Source organism: Haliaeetus albicilla, chromosome 11 (genome assembly GCF_947461875.1).
Source record: "Haliaeetus albicilla chromosome 11, bHalAlb1.1, whole genome shotgun sequence".
Lineage (NCBI taxonomy): Eukaryota > Metazoa > Chordata > Aves > Accipitriformes > Accipitridae > Haliaeetus > Haliaeetus albicilla.
The window spans coordinates 41,915,864-41,934,831 of record NC_091493.1 but is presented as its reverse complement, the minus strand read 5'-3'; the positions used below and the strand labels follow the sequence as shown (position 1 = coordinate 41,934,831).

General features: G+C 42.3%; 1 protein-coding gene across 3 annotated transcripts; it reads right to left on the bottom strand.

The window, feature by feature from the left end:
- Positions 1-980: 980 nt before the first annotated feature.
- TCTN3 (tectonic family member 3) lies at positions 981-18,644 on the bottom strand. 3 transcript variants are annotated; one of them, XM_069797334.1, is made up of 14 exons: positions 18,373-18,644; positions 16,733-16,854; positions 12,912-13,042; positions 11,708-11,816; positions 11,519-11,637; positions 10,377-10,412; positions 9,892-9,966; positions 9,665-9,790; positions 8,536-8,631; positions 8,165-8,262; positions 7,381-7,546; positions 6,494-6,631; positions 1,723-3,066; positions 981-1,183 (listed from the first exon to the last, which is right to left on the bottom strand). In XM_069797334.1, exons 1-13 carry the CDS (start codon positions 18,642-18,644, stop codon positions 2,845-2,847), a joined length of 1,710 nt encoding a protein of 569 aa, XP_069653435.1. In that variant the 3' UTR covers positions 981-1,183; positions 1,723-2,844. The 3 variants fall into 3 exon arrangements, with proteins under 3 accessions (XP_069653435.1, XP_069653434.1, XP_069653436.1); XM_069797333.1 differs by lacking the exon at positions 18,373-18,644 and adding an exon at positions 17,531-18,066; XM_069797335.1 differs by lacking the exon at positions 18,373-18,644 and adding an exon at positions 17,344-17,478.
- Positions 18,645-18,968: the final 324 nt, after the last annotated feature.

The following is an 18,968-nucleotide window of genomic DNA, read 5'->3' as shown; positions in this document are numbered from 1 at the left end:
TGCTGGCAGCAGAGAAATTATGCAGCATTGTCTCAGCCCTTTGACATAGAGTATAAATACCCCATTCTGTATATCTGACATACGAGTCTGCCTTGTGTGTGACATTGTCATACTGCTGCCTGATACTCAATTGCAACAGAGGCCACTTCAGTTCAGACAGTGGGGAAAAACATAACCTGACAAAGTAGACACTGAAATAAACTGCCATAGGAAACTGCAGACTCTAAACCCATATCCATGTGGTATGGCATGGCTAGAATCAAATGTGCCTTAAGTCAGGCTAGCCCAGGTTATGGACCAAGCTCTTTCCAGGTCCATTTCCTGCAATGAGATGTCAATGAGGAGCCAAATGTGTGCTAGAAAATACAATGTTGGAGGTTAGGGATATGACGGAGAATTACAGTAGTAAGGTGATGCATTCTTACAACACTTCCATGGATTTGCAGCTCATAGAATAAAAATAATCTCTGTATTTACCTAATTGAATTATCTTAATGATGCAGAAAACAGAGATGCCAGATCCTTTTCATTCAAGCCATGTCCTGACACACTTGGCAACATGATGTCTGGCAAGTTTCTCCAGCTAACCCTTTGTTCAATTCAGTTACTGTTGCCTCTAAATTGAATTTCCTGGATTCCACAAATTAGGAGCATGAGAGGACATGTGACATACACTACAAATGTGTTTCGCTAAAAGCTTTGCAAAGGTATTACAGGCACAGTTGATAAGTCACGTCTATCTGAAATCAAAGCTTGTTGCTGTACTGGTACCATCAGCCATATGTAACACTAGAATGCACGTGTGTTCACACTGGCTTTCATGGGCTGCCCCAGAATCAGAAGCAATGGAAGCAGCAGATACTTGCACAGAATTCTTTCCAATAAACCATGCAAACAATCAGAAAGTTAAATATGTGAAGTTATGTCATAATCTGCATGTTTTGGATGGGTCATGGTTTTGTTTTATTTGATATCTTGACTAACTGCAAATTTTTCAGTTTATTTTTGCAGTCTTCTGTTTTAAGTTTGTAATGAGGAAGAGTGACAAAGTTGCTATACATAGTATATGTACCAAATCAACAAATACATTTTGTTAAAGGTAGGCCAGATTTCTGTAATTTTCTTGCCCTTTATTGATTCCACTGGAGTACTTGAAATTAGATGGGGCAGATTTTTCCGTCATCTGAAGTGTCGTGGTTTAACCCCAGCCAGCAACCAAGCACCACGCAGCCACTCACTCACTCCCCCCCCATCCAGTGGGATGGGGGAGAAAATCAGGAAAAGAAGTAAAACTCGTGGGTTGAGATAAGAACAGTTTGATAGAACAGAAAAGAAGAAACTAATAATGGTAATGATAACACTAATAAAATGACAACAGTAGTAATAAGAGGATTGAAATGTACAAATGATGCGCAGGGCAATTGCTCACCACCCGCCGACCGACACCCAGCCAGTCCCTGAGCAGCGATTCCCTGCCCCCCACTTCCCAGTTCCTAAACTAGATGGGACATCCCATGGTATGGAATACACTGTTGGCCAGTTTGGGTCAGGTGCCCTAGCTGGGCATGAGAAGCTGAAAAATCCTTGACTATAGTCTAAACACTACTGAGCAACAACTGAAAACATCAGTGTTACCAACATTCTTCACATACTGAACTCAAAACATAGCACTGTACCAGCTACTAGGAAGACAGTTAACTCTATCCCAGCTGAAACCGGGACATGAAGAATTTAAGATAAATAATAAGTCCTTTGCTAAAAAAGTATACTGTCACCCAACAACTTCATGGAATGATTGAGCAGGTTTCCTTAGCCTGTGTGATGCAGTGGGGCAGACTAGATAATCAGAAGATCACCTCCAAAAACAATAAACTTACATTCTGGTCCCAGAGACTGAGCCAGAGGTAAGGGATTGCAGTAAGCTTCAGTCTCATAATACATCTACAAATCCTTCCTAAAATATTTTTTTTTTCATTAGGACTGTTCACAACTCACTCTGATGTGCCACCTAGAATTTCAGTGGCTATCATTATCAGTCCAGTTCCTATCTGGAGCCACAGGAGGATGTTTCTTATCTAGGAAAAACCACATTTGGGCCTGTTTCTTCAAGAAAAAAAGAAAATCAGGAAGGAAGCTGTCATGACAAACAACTAAAATTCAATTATATTTTATAGGATGGGACATTTACAATTACTTTGCTTTGTGTAACACTATTGCTAATGTAAGCAGTCACTAAAACATGAAAATTTCAATTGAATATCTGTATTTGAAAAGACATAGAAAAATAAGAGTCAAAAACTGTCACAGAGGTATGGTTGTCAAGTAACAAGGGCAGGTGAAAGGTGACTGGCAGACATGTCTACTCATAAAATAATAATTCAGGTCACCTGGGAGGACTCCTGTATTTTAGATGTTCAGTTAGTTTAATGTAGAAAAATCAGGTGCTTCTCCAACAGGAAGATGACTGAATGCAGCTCCAAAATCCTTGGATTTGAACCTCTCTCCGTACTCCTATGTTTATAAAGCACTCTTGGTTTCTGGGAACATGGAACGGTCATTTTAACATCCTCCTCCTTGTTCCTCATTAATGCAACGTCTCCTGATCCCTCCATCTCTCAAGAGTTTCACTGCAGTGAGGTTCACAGATGGTGCATACACAGAATAGGGGCATGAGAGCACACAGGACAGAAGCTAGTCATGTGGCTTAATCCACAAACAGAAGGCACACAGGTATCATAGGCACAGTATAAGAACCTGAGGAGAAAAGTCTATGGTCTGGATCATTTTCTGAATGTATCAATTCACTTACTGAACTTTAAGTACAGGCCCCATCTATGTGACTTTTCAAAAGCAGAGAATACTAGACATTATTAGAATCAATAAAAAATAACCAGCCAGATCACCTCTATAACTTCTTTCCAAATTCAGTGCCACCTTGAATGGGAAAAAGATGTCAAATGGGAGTTTCCAGTGCATTTGGGGCTGGCCTCGTGGAGGTTCTGGCCATTCTGTCATGTCAGTGAAGGTAACGACAGTTGTCAAAGGTACCCTGCTTGTGCTTAGTAGCTGTAACAAGAAGGAAAGCATGAAGAGTTTAGCAAGCTTAATACAAAAGATACATCCCTCCTCAATCTGCTAATGGAGGCCTACTGTAGATGACTGGCAAGCAAGATGTCTTTAGGATGGTAGGAGTTCAGTGTTCCAGATATGTTTTTTAGTGGAGTAACTCCTCTTCCCTAACATTGATACTTAGCAGGTAAATTGAGGGCACAGGTCTCAGGAAAGATCAGTAGCTACTGTGCATCATATGTTACAGATCTCCAGAATGGAAGCAGTGACTCAAGCTCTGCCCAAGTAAGCCTTCTATTCAGAGGAAAGACGTATCAGCTAGTTGGTAATAAGAACAGAAGCAAAGCTAGCTTTATTTTTTCTAAGATTAGTTATTTTATGTAAGATAAGACCACCTGGCCCTTTGAACAGGTGATTGCTGCCAGAAATAGACAGGACTGCCAAAAGATTTGATTCTTTCAATAAAATATCAATAAAATAAAGCAGGGACCCAATACAACACTGAATTTATTTCTCACATTTTAGGATATTGTTTCAGAAAGGAGACAGATTGGTAGGCCAGTTGGTAAAGATGGAACAGGGGACTGAACTTCTAAGGCCTCAGTTCCTTTCTGTTTCAACAGAATGCTGTAAGACAACTAATACACTCACTCCTGGAGCTATGTGGAGTTTCATGGCTAGCTTGGGCTGATTTAAGACCATGCTGCTGCCAAAAGAGCAACCTCACTCCCTGCCCTGGCTGCCCAGATCTTCATGCTAACCTCAAGAGAGGGAATCTACTGGCAGCATACCTTCTGTGTTTGCACTGGTTAAACTCATCTGTGAAATCACCACCTCATTCACTTCCCAATTTGGAAGATTGCCTTTAGAGCAAAGTTGTGCAGAAAGCATTCAAAAAAGCTCCAAGACAGAATTCATGACTCTTAAGAGAAAAATACTGAGACTCTTGTTGGGGAATTTTTGTGGTATTTCTAGAGGCAAATTAAAAACACTTTTGTGCTTAAATATAAAAGAAAAATGTAATAAACAATGCATTGGCCAGAGTCCTACCACAACACATGGTTCTACATGGAGTCTGTAAAGATGCTTCATGAGGAGATTCCTTAGGTACGCCTGCACCAGCACCAATCTGAAGACCGTCAGCATGGGGCACCTCAGCCCAACTGCAGGTCCATCCCCCAGCCCAGCTTTGCTGTCCAAAAGTGGCCCCTGAGCATTCCCATTCCAGGATGGCTACAAGACAATGCTGAGGCTGTTTCTTATCACCAAGGGAAACTTCACTCCCTTGCAAGGAGTATGTCTCTGGCATTCCTGCTTCCAGGCAGTTTAACACCTTCTTGCAGCTAGGCCTTGTTGCCCTCTGTGCCAGATCATTCCTCAGTCACAAATTACCACTGCTGAGCAGTTACAGTTAGAATTTCCCCTTCACTCCTGATGGATATAAGTTCTCCTATCAATGAGTAAACACATAACAGGCACAATTGTCTTAGTCAACAGGAAGCCTCAAAATGATTTTGGCTTTGTGTCTGGACCTTCAAAATCTGCCTTAAAGTCAGAGAGATCAGTGGGGAAAAAAACCCATACACAACCCCTCCTCAACAGCTGGCAGAAGGCAGCCACAAGCAACTTCCAGCATGCTCCCGTATAGCTCTACATCATTTAAAACTGTCTTGTATTTTTGGGAAGTCCAAATACAACTGTGACCAGATATTGTGGATGGGTGTAGAAAATGGGATGTCTTTCCTGGGTTCTGTGTTTTCTGGTCAGTCACTAAGGCAACTGTCCAGTGACACAGTGTGGTCTAAAGGAAAAGGTTTTCTCTAAAGAATGCATAGTTCTTGGATAGAGAACCTGTAGGCTAAAACTGGGAAGCGACATAATGTAAAAGAAAAGCAATATACAACACACATTGGTGATCTCACCGATATGCTTACAAATGGCTGCAATTCTTAACTGCTGGGTATGGTACCGACTGGTACCTTTGCTAAAATGTCTTTACTAACAACCCTAACTTGTGGATTGCCACTGATTAAGTCACTATTAATTTTAATGGTGTGTTTTCTTCTTGCTGCCAGAAACTTGCTTTCTTATAACTTGTTTTGCAATATACCTTACAGCTCTAAAGTAACTAGCATCAGTTGCTCAAGCAGATGAAATCTGAATCTCATAGTTCTTGACTGGCTAATCCTTACGGAGGGATATGCACCCTGCACTTTTACTAGGAATGCAAGTCTTCCTCCTCAGACAGGAGTTTTGTTAATGGAGCCATGTAACAGCTCAGATTTAGAAGATACTTTCATGGGGCCAGGGTGTCAGTTTGCCTCAGGGCAACATGTGTTTTACAAGGTGAACAATTTCCTATCACATGCTTTTCACATATGTTGCAAGAAGGGAAGACGACGAGGTACCATGAGACACATCCAAACAAGTGATGTAAAATCTCATTTAGACTGAGGCTGAAGTTCAAAGAGTAGTAACAGATCAGACAGACACTTGCCATGTCATACTTCACTGCCATGAGAACGCCATGGGCAGGTGTCAGCTGCTCCCCCTAAAGCCCTTGCAGAGAAGTATAAGCCTTGAAATACATGTGCTGCTCAAAGGACTCTGTGGTGCCAAGAATCCAGCCTCACACCAAAATGGGATCCACTGACATATGCTTGAAAAAGACTACTCATTCTCCTTTGCAGAGCTGTTAGCTCCACCTTCCTGCTGACATCACAGAATCACAGAATGGTTTGGGTTGGAAAGGACCTTTAAAGGTTGTCTAGTCCAACACCCCTACAATGAGCAGGGACATCTTCAACTAGATCAGGTTGCTCAGAGCCCCGTCCAACCTGACCCTGAATGTTTCCATCACGTAATCTTCTCTTAGAAACCTGCCTTCTGGCTTACAACCTTTCTCCCTAATTTTTCAAATCTGCTGCCATCAGCATTAGCCTCTTCCTCAGCTACTTGCTGGTGATTTCAGAACCCCTAGAAGAACAGACATATCTTCTCGCACAGACTATCAGCATGCTATGGAGTCTATGAAATATAAATCAACTCAGAATCCATATCAAGACTTTAAGAGACAACTAGATAAACATGTAGTTATTGAATGTTTGTAACTACAACTTTATACCAAGCATAATTAAAAGTTTAAAGTTTGAGTCCTTAAGTGGCAGAAGGTGGTTTGGGTTTGGAAAGAAGGTACCTTTTCCAGTCGTACAACTGATTGAGGACAGTACTGATAAGATCATAAAACCACCTTCCTCTGCAAAGCTGTAAATACAAACTCTTGCCATTGCAGCCAGACCACCACTAATGTTCAGTAAATCTCAACTCAGTAATATCAAGACCATTTGATTCCTTGGTTCTTATATAACCTGTGAATCCCACTTAATTACCTCTGTGTGTGAGGGAGGAGTTATAAATTCCATACCTTCAGGGGGTGACACTGATAAAAGTACCGTGCACCCAGTATTTGAGCTTGTGGGTTGGACAGGAGGCCCACCTTCGTCCACAATATCTGTATCTCCAGGGTCACAGGAACCATGCAACAGGAAGTGCAATTCACAGCCTGAAAATAAAATATACCCCAAACATCTTAATATAGTATTTTAAAGGTGAAAAAGGACCGTGATGGTCAAAGTCTAGTATTTTGGATAGCATAGGTCACAGAACCTGAATCAGTCACTTCAGCACTAACCCCATAACTTCTGGTCAGGTCAGCTGTCCATTTTAGAGGTACATCCATCTCACTGTCATCTCATTTCCAAACAGAATTTGTCTCAGCTCTACCACTTGGATTTTGCATTCTATTAGGCCATCTCCTGACAGATTAATAGTTATTAAAATAGAATTTCCCTCCTCCGTAAGTACTTGGATCGCAAACTTTTACCCTTATTAGATAATATATAAATATCCCTAGAAACTGGAAAATCAGAAAGGATGATAATTATAAAAACAGTTAATAGGAAGTAACCAGGTAGTATTATTTCTAGAAGGCCGTCAGCAAACTAAGTAATGCAACACCAGATTCAGTATAAAACTCTTTTTGCCATTTAAATAGCAGAAACAAGATCCAAGAGATTAAATCTGTCAGGGTTGGGGTTTTTTTGTTTAGTAAGTATCCTAATAATATGAACCATAATAAGAATGACTGCTTACAGGCATGAAGACTCTTGAGAGTCAGTGGGTCACCACACAAAGAAAATAAGCCCGGATAAACAAGCTGGTTCTTTTTTTCCCATGCCCACGCTTCCCCAGGGCAATACAAAGATAGGAAAGGAAAAATATTCACAGCTGATGCTTTTGCGTTCATATTACCTGCACACTGCACTTCTGAATCAGAATGGTTGTCCACTCTTCTGCCTGGGTTGAATGAGCACTACCAGTTATAGCAAGGTCCTCTGCTCTGTTCATCCCCTGAAAAGCCTTGTATAACTTCTGCTGGATGTAACTACAGTTACTTTCTTCCAGTATTGGGGATAGGCTGGAAATGAGAAAAATAACAGCTTTGACAAAATGATTTCCAGGACAGAAAAAAAATGCTATCAACATCCTTCCTTTGTAATGAGTATTTCTTCCACTCTTGTAATGAGTGAACAGAATCATGACAGAAGTATTGGTATTAAATGGATGCAGTTTCCATCCTCTCTGCAATGAGAAGGGAGAAGAAGAACATGGCAGGGTAATGCATGATAAGGAAAACTGACAGCTCTTTAGCCATCTTACCACATCAGTGATCATATACCTGCCCTGTCGCCAACAAAAGAATGACCCAAATCATCAAAACAATCACTTTTTAAGGTTCCATTATAATTCACTCCTCAAATACAAACTCTACGCTTGCCCAAGACATGCTGCCAGACTACAGCCTCAAAATGTCCCAGAAGACCTTCACAATGTTCAGATTGTTCTAGAGGTACGCCATCTCTCTGACATTCAAGTCCTCTTAGGAATATATGAAAGATCTGCAGAGACCCATTGAGTGACCTCAGGGAAGGACCTAGGCTCCACAGCAGTGCATGAGAGACTACGGAAAAATGTGCTAAGCGAGTTCACACCTTCTAAATGCAACAGGAAGGATGACTGCAGAGTGTCTTATTACCTGAGCTTGCAGTCTGTCCTCATATTTCTTCCAAATTGTACTGTGTGTCTGATGAACTGTGAGCAACTTCCATCACCTTCGCTCCGTAAAATGCTCATCTGTCAGACTGCATGTCAAGAAGCCAAACAAAAGCATAAACAGACAATATAGGACACCCAACTTGTATTTAACAGTCCTCTCACCCCACATTCCTCCTTATCCGTATCACGGGACTAGAATTCAGTCGTGACCAAAAGGCCTGCTGATGGCTGCAACATAATACTGACGTATGCCCTCACAGGTAAAGGTAGAATCTCAAAAGTCCAGACAGTAGAATACCAGAAGTCAATAAACTCAGTGATAAATAAAACTTGATAGCAGAAAAAGGATACATGCTGCTTGGCACCACTGTTTGCAATCAACAGTGGTGCTCCAGTGATATAGCCAGGGTTTCCACTTCTAGGCAACATATGAGAAAGAGTCCTGGTCTACAAAGAGGCAAAGGGAAGAAGGAAAGGAAGAGGAAAACATTAGCACCAACAAGATCCATTCACCTCAGAAGATCAAATTCACGTTCTCAAAAATGTAAATGTAACCCATTTTTTGAATGACTGAATATTATGCACTACTAAAACCTCCACTATTTGTTTCCACATCGTCTTTCTAACCCGGCAAGTTCATCTGCAGTCCAGGAGGTAAAAAACTAAATGTCAGCACCCTGAAATGTGTATACTACCAGGACAGTTCTTGAGACAATAAATTCCTGTTGCTCAGCATTTGTCTCTAAGGAAGTGAACATACCAGTCTAGGCAATTCTAAAGATGATCTGCAGAACAAACCCTGCCTTGACCCCAACTCTGAGTGGCAGATTCCACTTCTAAATTGTTTTATGGGGAGAGCCTCTGGGGGTAACTTCAGCAAGGTTGCGCTGCACTTAGCAACCCCTGAGGTCACCACTTATCCCACTTTACATTGCCTCTATGGAACAGGGTTTATATGAATTTCAACATACATCAATATTTCCCAGATTTCCAAGCCCCCCAAAGTAACTTTTTTCCCCACTGCATGGGCAAAGTTAAAATAAGTACCTGGAATAAATTTAGCAACTTTGTTCACAAACACCGAACACCTCAGATATAGCACCAGCTCCAACCCTTTCCTTCAGAAGGCCATGCTGATGACACTGATGTCATCCTCTGCCTTTCTCCCCCCACCAAAAAAAAAACCCAAACGAAATCAAAACAACAGTAAAAAACAGTCAGATAAAAATAATCAGACCTTTCAAACTCGTGATGTGCAAGACTGCATGCTTGCACTGAGCCTGAGTTTGTCTACTAACATGGTTTATTTGAGACCAGAGCAGTGTCCTCTCCTTCTTCTACCAGCTGTATCGCAGGGTTCTGGTACTACCATACTACAGTGTCATTGCTCTAATCTTTTCACATCTCATCTGTACAAAACTGGGTCACAAACTACAGACTACAAACTTGGTAGGAGCCCAGGGAAGATGGAGGCACTGACCCAGAAGTGCAAAGTGAAGTGCTGCTGCAGAGAGGATCCCGAGTTCTCAGAGATGTTGCTCACTTTGAAGCGGACAGAAACACTCTGAATCCCATGTGTGCCACTGAATTCTATCTCATAGATCACCTGAAAGTCCAATTCAGAGAAGAATCAAAGGCAGAGTGAGGTAATAGGGCAATGACTTTAAGCTAGTGTTGAGCTGCCCAAAGGAGAGAAGATTCAGATACCTCTGAAACAACATTGTTACATGTGTTGTCTTTCATGTGGGGAGCTCCAGGTGGTGCGACTGCAGTGACCTTTACCTGGAGACAGTAAGCATATTAACAATTAGCAATTGTTTAAAAGGAGTATGCCTTTCTTACTCTTTTCCACTGCTTTTCCATCCAAGTCAGATTTACCTTCCTGCTGTAGCTGTGATCTGTGGACACATCACCCTGCTCCAGAGGCCCCATTTTTTTTTTCTAAGAAAACAAGTCTCTCCCTGGCTCCAGGCCTATCTATGCCCATTCATTTAAAAGTACACCTTTCCTTATAGCCCTGGGGTTTTTTTTCTATAATGTCACACTTTTGTCCAAAAAAAATCTTGTTTCAGACACAGAACATTCCCATTCTCCCAAGTTCCCAACCCACAGGCATTACTATGAATGCCTAAGATTCCAGATATGTTTTATTTCAGAAGCAGAAATTATTTTCACTGGCAATAGAGACTGACCTTCATGGACTGCACAATGTTGTCATTAATTGGGACCTGGGGAAAACAAACAAATCAACATACAACACCAAAAAACCAACTTTCTGGGTTTGCAAGTGCCTAAAGTCATGAAACCATCACTAAAGAGAGCCTACATATTATATTGACAAAAATTACTTTGTTTATTCCAGATGTGTAAAACTTGCCTTCAATTTGTGATCTAGCAATCACACACATAATCCACAGAAAGCATTTTTAGAACATTGGAAGACAAATTTTGTTCTTGGCCCTGCTCATGACCTGCAGAATGCAGATACTTTAAAATATCAGCATCTTTGACCCATTCCTGTAGCTCCCACTTCCGGAATCAAGTAATTAATTCAGCTTCCATTTAAGGAAAAATTAAATTTTGACCACAGTGACAAAGAAAGACCTGAAAACATGAGTTAAATTTGATCAATAGAAGACACTCTACTACAGTTATGTAAGATTTAGATTTCCAACATAAGGGTAAATTGAGTCATTAGCCTTAACAAGGTGCTAATATTTGCACTGCTGTTTTGTCTTGGAACGCCAGAGAAACTCTATAAGGCGAGAGGAGATATTTTCATGTTAACATTCAGTAAGACCAGCATGATGAACCCAGAACAATAAATCAGTTATTTTGAAATTATGGTCAGGATAAATAATGGAGAAATTGATATGGAATTCAATCTATGAATGTAAACAAAGCTAATATTGATAACTGGCCTTCAGTATGATTTTAGAGATAACATATTGTGTAAAACAAATCCTCATTCTTTACTAAGAACATGCATTGCTTGGTTGATCAAGTTGATGGAACAGATAGAAATACTTTGATAAACAGCCTGTTTAAAATGCGAGACAGTTCTGGTTAAACCATTAAAACTATGAAGTACCTGTTAAACGCATTAAGAATTTGCTAATAACTGAAGTTTATTGGAAAGTGGTTTGAATTGAGGGATTATCACCAATCATGACATTTTTAACAGGATTTCCAGCAAGAAGGCCTTCACAATCCGGAGATCAGGGATGACATACCAGATGACCTTTAGTTTTCCAGTTAGCTGCAGTTGCAATGAAAGGCAATGGAAAGTCAAGCAAATAAGTTGTTGAGCAAAAGGAAGAAATATGACATGCACCTTTAGCACAGTGAAGTCACGGTAGTAGGAGGCAGCATCTAGGGCAGGGTCAGTAATGCAGCTCTTGCTCAAGTTGGCAAAAATCCGAGTACAGCTTGTACTTTTACTGTCCAGGAAGCCTGAGTTAAGACATGACAACAGATAAAAGAGAAGCAAACCACCCTAAGAAGTTCTTCCCCCTTTACTAACCAGCAGGATTTCCATCAACACAAAGTCCACTGGCTCCCATTTTTACTGGCTGTCTAAGCGTGCTCAGTACAGATGATGAATCAAAGTAGATTAGGATTGGGTCACCAGCCTGAAAAGACAATTTGGAGAAATCACAAAGTGACTGTGGAATACTAAGGCCAAGCGCAAGGTGATGACATTGTTACAAATATTTTGATAAAAGTTGAATTTTATATAAGCTGGGTTTGATTAAAAGGGTAAAGATTGTAGAACATAGGAGTTTGAAGCTCACAATATAGTCATGGAAACTTAGGAACATACAAAATGTGCTGTATACAATCATAAAAGAATAAGTATTGTCTAAAATTAGTTAACCATAGAAACTTTGACCGATTTGTTAGTTTGTAGTGTTTTGTCCTAAGAAACTAAGAGAGATCGTTATGGACCTTAGTTCTGTTGCTTAGAAACCCCACTTTGATCAAGATTCCAGTTAGTGGAATTAAGTAAGATTAACCAATGAATGTTTTAGTATAAGAATATTGATAAGGTGGTGTGACTGAGGGCCAATCACTAGAAATGTTAAATTTAAGAATTAACATTGAATGTACTTTTTATGTAATCTAATACATGATGGCGAAAATCGTACTGTGCAGAATCACATAAGAGAGGTCAACTATCGGACAAAGTGAGGAAGACTATGGAAGACCACCAGAGGGCTTCTGAAGACCACCAGAGACTTCACCGCACCCGCGTAAAGGGACATTTACATATGCTAATGATTTATCGGACAGTTGATGATTATGTATGACATTTCCCAGAAATTTAGTGAATATGTATAACAGGTGTGTATTTAACCTGCATGATTAAACCAGACAGGTGCACACACTAGGTGGAGTGATCCCCTGTGTGCCCAGCACTGTAATAAAGGAGTGCCTGCTTCTTAACTTCTCATTGCTGTTAAGGGGTTTTATTCCGGATTTCAGCAACAACATCATCAGGGAACAGAGGCAAATTTATACCTCTCCTTAGTGTACACCCAGTTTTGTCTAAAGGATTGTCCAAACTTTTAAATATAAGAAAACTAATCAGAAACTTTTTACACAAAAAGGAATGAAAAGAACTGAGAGATAATATGGATTATGGGTAGAAAAATAAGAATCTTTCAATCTGTTTTCATTAGATCTCATTAAAGACAGCTTTAATAAAAGTGTATCTTTCAACTCACCCGGTAAAAGGCAGAGAATGATGGCTGGACTTCTGACGGTGCTAAGAAAGAGTGTTTGCCATACTTCTCTAAGAACTTACAAAAATCAGATTCTTTGATATCCTGTGGCTGTTGGAAATAGTTCAGCTTTGCTAAAGGTTGAAAAAAGAAAAAAAAATCTGCCAATAACAAATTACTAGAAAAGACAGATCTAAGAAAAAGTAAATATCGTGCCAATATTTTTAAAAGGAACACCTTCAGTAATTATAAGTTAGATAGCGCTTTATATTAATTAATCCATAGTAACACTGCTAGCAGGCTAATATGAGCTATGAACAGGATATCATTAGTACTAGTTTGTACTGTTTCATGGGAAAAAGGTGTTAATACACAAATGTGATTTTCCAAAAAGCATGAAAACTGCGTAAGACAACTCTCTTAACATGTGCTCTAATTTCTGTAAGATGCTCAAATTAGATACACATGACATTTTAATGACAAAACACTACCAATACGCGAGTTCACTAAAAGCAACCTTAAATGGATTCAAAATACTTAAGGTTGGTAAAACTCAAAATAAGTATGACTAGAGAATAGGCATCCTAAAAAAACCCCAGGCTTTCTATTGGTATCCCACAGTGATGCCCTCCTGACCCAGTGGTATTCAGTAGGGTTACAATGTTATAAGGTATTAAATTATTACTGCTAAAACAGTATGTCATAAAATGGCAAATTATTAAGGACATACTATGTAAAATCATCCTAATGGACTTGTTCCACCAATAAACTTTTTAATACATCCAAATAAAACATCTTACAAGGTTCAAGGACTACAGATCATACGAACAACAGGAGTGAGTGGCAGTATCCTCGATTACAGTAATACAGAATTTAGGTAGTCTAGTAGGTTTGGGGGGAGAGAAAAAAAAAACCAAGCAAAACCAAACGAACTTAAGCTTTCAGTGTAATTCTGCTGTTCGAGGGCAGAGCAGATCCTCAGATGTACAGAGGAGCAAGCAGAAATAAAAGCTTTTTTGTATCTGAACACAGCATTAGTCAAGCAGTCAACTAAATCTTTTAAGGAGATAAAGGCCAAAGGATTATTAAGCTCCTACAAGGTTCACAAAATTAGGTGCACAGAGCAGCTTTCTTATTATTCACTTGAGGGTATAATCACCAGACTGAAAAAAGAAAACATTGGTAGTTGTGCTACTCGCAAACATTTCTTTTCTTTGGAATGTAGTTCTTTATGTACTCTTCTATTATCAAAGCTGAATACTTGCTATTGCAGATTAACAATATTACATAATGTAAAATGTACTTAAAAACTGGAAGAAAAGGCCTTCTGCAGCAAAACTTAAGATATCCAAACTGCTTAAGTTTTCAGAGAAAAGACATATAATTTGTTCATAGTGTAGTTTGTTCAAGAAAGCACACTAGCTACTAAAGGCTATTTAATCTTGTAGAAAAATGCAAAAAAGAATTTCAGACAATTTAATTTGTCTGAAACCAGACAAACTTTAAAACAAAACAAAACAGGAGTCAGGCTTGTGGATAACGATTCTTGTAACTTTAAAATGCACTCATACTAGTTCCTCCACTGATTTAGAAGCGGAAATAGCAGCAATATTCTCCTAACAACAACTTTTTCTTTAGCCTTTGCAGGTATCTTGAGGAGCAACTATGTGAAACAAGAATGCTTTTAAAAGTACTTTAAGTATTTTGAAAATACACAGTATTTCCAATTGTCTCTGAGAACTGATCTCTTCCTTTTAATGAATTGTCAGTTGGATCAGCAAGACTGACTGACTCAGTCAGCTATGTGATCATTAGACAAAAGGAACTGTTAGGGATGTGGTCACCTAATGTAGTCACGCTGCTCCGTTTAGTATCAATACAGTCCAAAATCAGTTTTAGACATATGTGAAACTCCACCCTTAGCACAAGACAGTACTGGGAAAAAAGGAAGAAAGGGCCACAGAAGGCACAAAAGAAAGAGAAGATTGGGTGTGATGAGCTGTCGAGAAGATTGGGTGTGATGAGCTGTCGAGGTTACAGGCGTACCAGAGTTTTGAACAGCTATCAGATGGAGAACAACAGTATAAAAAAGTAGAAAAATAAATCAGTTGAAGGATGACAATCGTCAGACAAATAGGCAAGAAAGATGACTGGTTGAAGCAAAGGATGCTTTACACTTCAGGAAACACAGCTGAAATAGAGTACTGCAGTCAAGAAAGAATGAGGGCAGTCACAGAAAGAGCCATTAGTGACAAGCAGAGGAAGAAAAAACCCTGCATCTTTTAGAATTATCATAAATAATTATTAGTAAAACTTGAACACTACCCTGGTAGCTGCTAGCAATAGTTTCAACGGGGTGAAGTCAACTTGCGCATCACAATCTCTTTGTTACTGGCCACAGTAATTCATTAGGTTCAAAGCCTGTTCCCACTTGCCCCTTTCCAGGAGGCCCTCTGGAGCAGGCTTGATTATATTTCTAGCAGTGGTAGCTCATGTCACCATTCATCCTGGAAAGGCTTCTTTCACAATCAGTTGATGAGAACACACACATTTCTATATTTCCTTGGGGAAGGCCAAAGGGGAGAAGGCTGTTTCTACCATAAAACTTTATCATCCTTCAGGTGATCCCAGATAAAGTCTTCCCTAGATGTTCTTCCAACAACAAGCACAGAAAAGGCAAGGGCCATGTGAGCAGTGAATCCTGTTGTTCCCAGGTGTGCTACACCCAATGTACACGTGCCATCAAATGTCTAGGGCTTGTTCAGTAGGCCTAATCATGTTGACAGATATGGGATCCAAATATTAAATGGCCAGAAAAATCTGAGCCATCAATCTGGACAGAGACGATCCTTCCTTTGCATGAGATTACAAATTCAGAATCCTTCTAAACCTATTCTTATAATAAATACTATGGGTAGTGTGGGAAAAGGATAAAATTTAGCTAGTTCCAAGTTACAGGCTGGAATACCCAGGAGCCTGATGGCACTTTCAGCTGTGGTTAAACCCTCATCAAAATTCATGTTTATTCTGAGACCTACTGCAAATTGGAACGGGTGAAGTTCTAGCATTACCACCTATCATACTATGTACTATGAGGCTCTCATTGTTTCTTTGCTCTTCCCTGTATGCAAAACATTCAGGCAACATCTGTGAAGAGCTGAATGCAGGACTAGATAATAGGAAGCTAAGCCTGTTTTGACTAGTTGTTGGACCAGATAACCTCCTGAGCCTGAAGCAGATGGGACTGTGGGACAAAACTCCCAGGCAAAAGACTCAAATGAGAAAACGGTAAGTGTTCACATGTGAGACCCTAGTGAATTGCAATGAATGCCAGGGAGTTGGACATCAAATCAGTCAAATGAAGTAAAATGTGAAAAGCAGAAAGAGAAAAAAAGTGTTAATGGCATAGTCTATGATTACCAGAGAAAAATCATTGCCAGCAGAGAAGTATGAAAATATGAAATAAAGAAATAAAGAATCCAAAATATGGTAAGAAATCACTTTCTGAAAGGGATAATAGTGGTATATTTCAAACATCAACCCTTATTTGCTGCTCTAAGTGCAGTAAACTAAGGCAGGCATCTGAGATACAGAAGCAATTGCTGAAGGCTGATTTGTGTTTAGCCAGAGACCCTACCCTTAAACTGAGCGCGATGATCTTTTTTTTTGTTTGTCTTTGGTGATTGGACCCTGATTCACTATGGTCTCTCTGGAACTACAAGAGCCCAAATACTCGGTAACAATTATAACACGTAAGTTTAAAAAAAGATTCTATAAGAAGAGGCAACCTAAGAATTAAATGTGTAGAAAGAAAGGTTACTTACCGTCATCCAGCTGCACACAGAAGAGCAGATCATGTCCACCAGAGACAGCAACGGTATCAGTAGGATAAGGGGTGTTACTTCTGAACATGAGTGATTTTTCCACACACACTTGATTCACAGACCTGCAAAGACAAGTCCCCCAACCCCCAGCAAACCGTTAAAGAGGCTATTCTTGCATAATTTCATATTCTACATTACTAAATACCAGCAACAGAACACAGCTTTACTTTTCATCAGCTTACACGAATTGTTGTACAATTTGCATCGATAATCAATTACAGAAAGCCTCTCTGGTCATTGTAATAACTCTGCGGATACTCTCTATTTTTATATTTAGCAATCGCTCTGAAATTCCCTGGAACAAGAAGTGGTAAAGAAATTCAGTGTCTGTGCGTTACAGCTCCTCGCAACTGCAGTCTGGAAAACCAGGGTTCACCCACATGTCATACTCTCCAAATAGCTGAAGCCGCCTTCCTCACGGACAGCATCTCGCTGTCTGTAACTGCTTTACTGTCTCCCAATTGTATATTAAAGTCCTTTTTCCCCAAGATAAGACTTCCTGGCTCCTGCCGCCGGCAGCCTCATCACAGGGGAACCAGGCCCGGCTTTACCTAGGCCACGAAAGCGCTGGCCACGGGGAGCCTTTCCAAGCCCTCAGCTCAGAAGTAAGCCGTCCCCCGTGTCCGAGAGGCCTGGCAAACACGGCAGCCAAACTAGCGGGGCTGAACTGCCGTTCCCGCCGGCTGCCCGGTCCCCCCGGGCGGCGCCGGCAGCGGAAGAAGGCCGTCCCCAGCCCACCTGCTGCCGCCCGAGAGGCGGGACGAGCCGGCGGCCCCGGGGTCGCGCAGGCCGCAGGCGCCAGGCGGCGAGCGCCGGGCGGGGAAGCCGCCGGCGGGGGGGCGGCGGCGCGCGGCGCGGGCTGCCCGCGGGGCGCGGCGGCGGAGCGGCGGGGCGGCGCGACCGCGGCGGGGCCCGCCGGCGGCGGCGGCCGCCCGGGCGCCGGCCGGGACGGCGGGGGGTCGGCGCAAGGCCGCTTCCTCGCTTCGGGGAGCAGCCCGACGCGCGGCCCCCGCGGCGATCTCGGCGGCGGCGGCTCCAGGCGGGGTACCGGGGCTCCAGGCGGCCAGCCGCGCCAGCAGCAGGGCCAGCAGCAGCCCCCGGGCCCCGCACATGGCGTGGCTCGTCGCTAAGAGACGCGGCCCACCGCGCCTCCGGCCGAGCGCGGGAGCGAGACGCATGCGCGGCCGGCGCCCGCTTCCGGGGTGGGGGGGGCCGGCCGGGCCGGGCCGGGCCGGGCCCGCCTTTTGCCGCCCGCTGCTCGTTCCGCGCGGCGCTTCGCGGCTTCCGGCGGAAGGGCTGGAGGTCGGCCGAGGCACCTGCTGGGAAGGCGGGGAGGTCTCTGCTGCGGGGACCCTGCAGGGAGGATCGTGAGCGGCGGCGGCGGGGCCTCTGGGGGATGGTGGGCCCCCTGCGGGACGGTGGCCTTTCCGCCGGGCAGCTGGCTTTCTCTCTCTTAGCTGGGACGGACGCGGCCCCAGGTGCTAGTCGTCAGCGGCGGCAGCAGCAAGCCCCGGAGATCTGTTTCTCCTTTTTCGCTACAGAAAGGTTGACGATGAAATAAGCTCACGATCCGATTGTACCTGTCAGTATTAATGTTGCCGTCGGTCCCGCTGGGTTGAGGGTTTCCCCCGCAAAGTCCTGTGATGGGTCTCCGGTGTGCAAAGCCGCGAACAAGCCCTTTCCCGTAGCTGCAGCGAGGGTGCTGCGTTTCGGACCTGAGGGAGGGAGCAGGACGGTTTGTGCTGAGCTTTCTGTTCTGGGGCCTTCGTAGTCCGCTGTCCTGCAGCGTGTCTCCCAAAGGATGGCAGGATGACTCCTGCTTCGGGGTTCCTGGCGGCTCTGGGTACTCCATCCGTCTCCACAGGCACTGTACTGGGAGGGAAGCGTGTGCTTTTTCTTAGCCTACTAGCTTACAGTGGTATGGCACGGCGCCGCCTCTCGGCAAACTCGTCCCGGCAAAGGAGGTAGAGAAGCAACAATGTGAAGAGGTGTATATTATGAAGTAGACAAGTAAAGGTACAGCCCTGTAATGCTAACCACATTCACGTACATCTTCGAAAGTTAAGTGGCATGTGTATTTAATGTTCTAAAGATGATGTTTCATAGCAAGCCCTGGTACGTTATTTCTCTGGTAGAATTAAATATTCTGCTATAGCTATACAGTGCTTAATTGTTG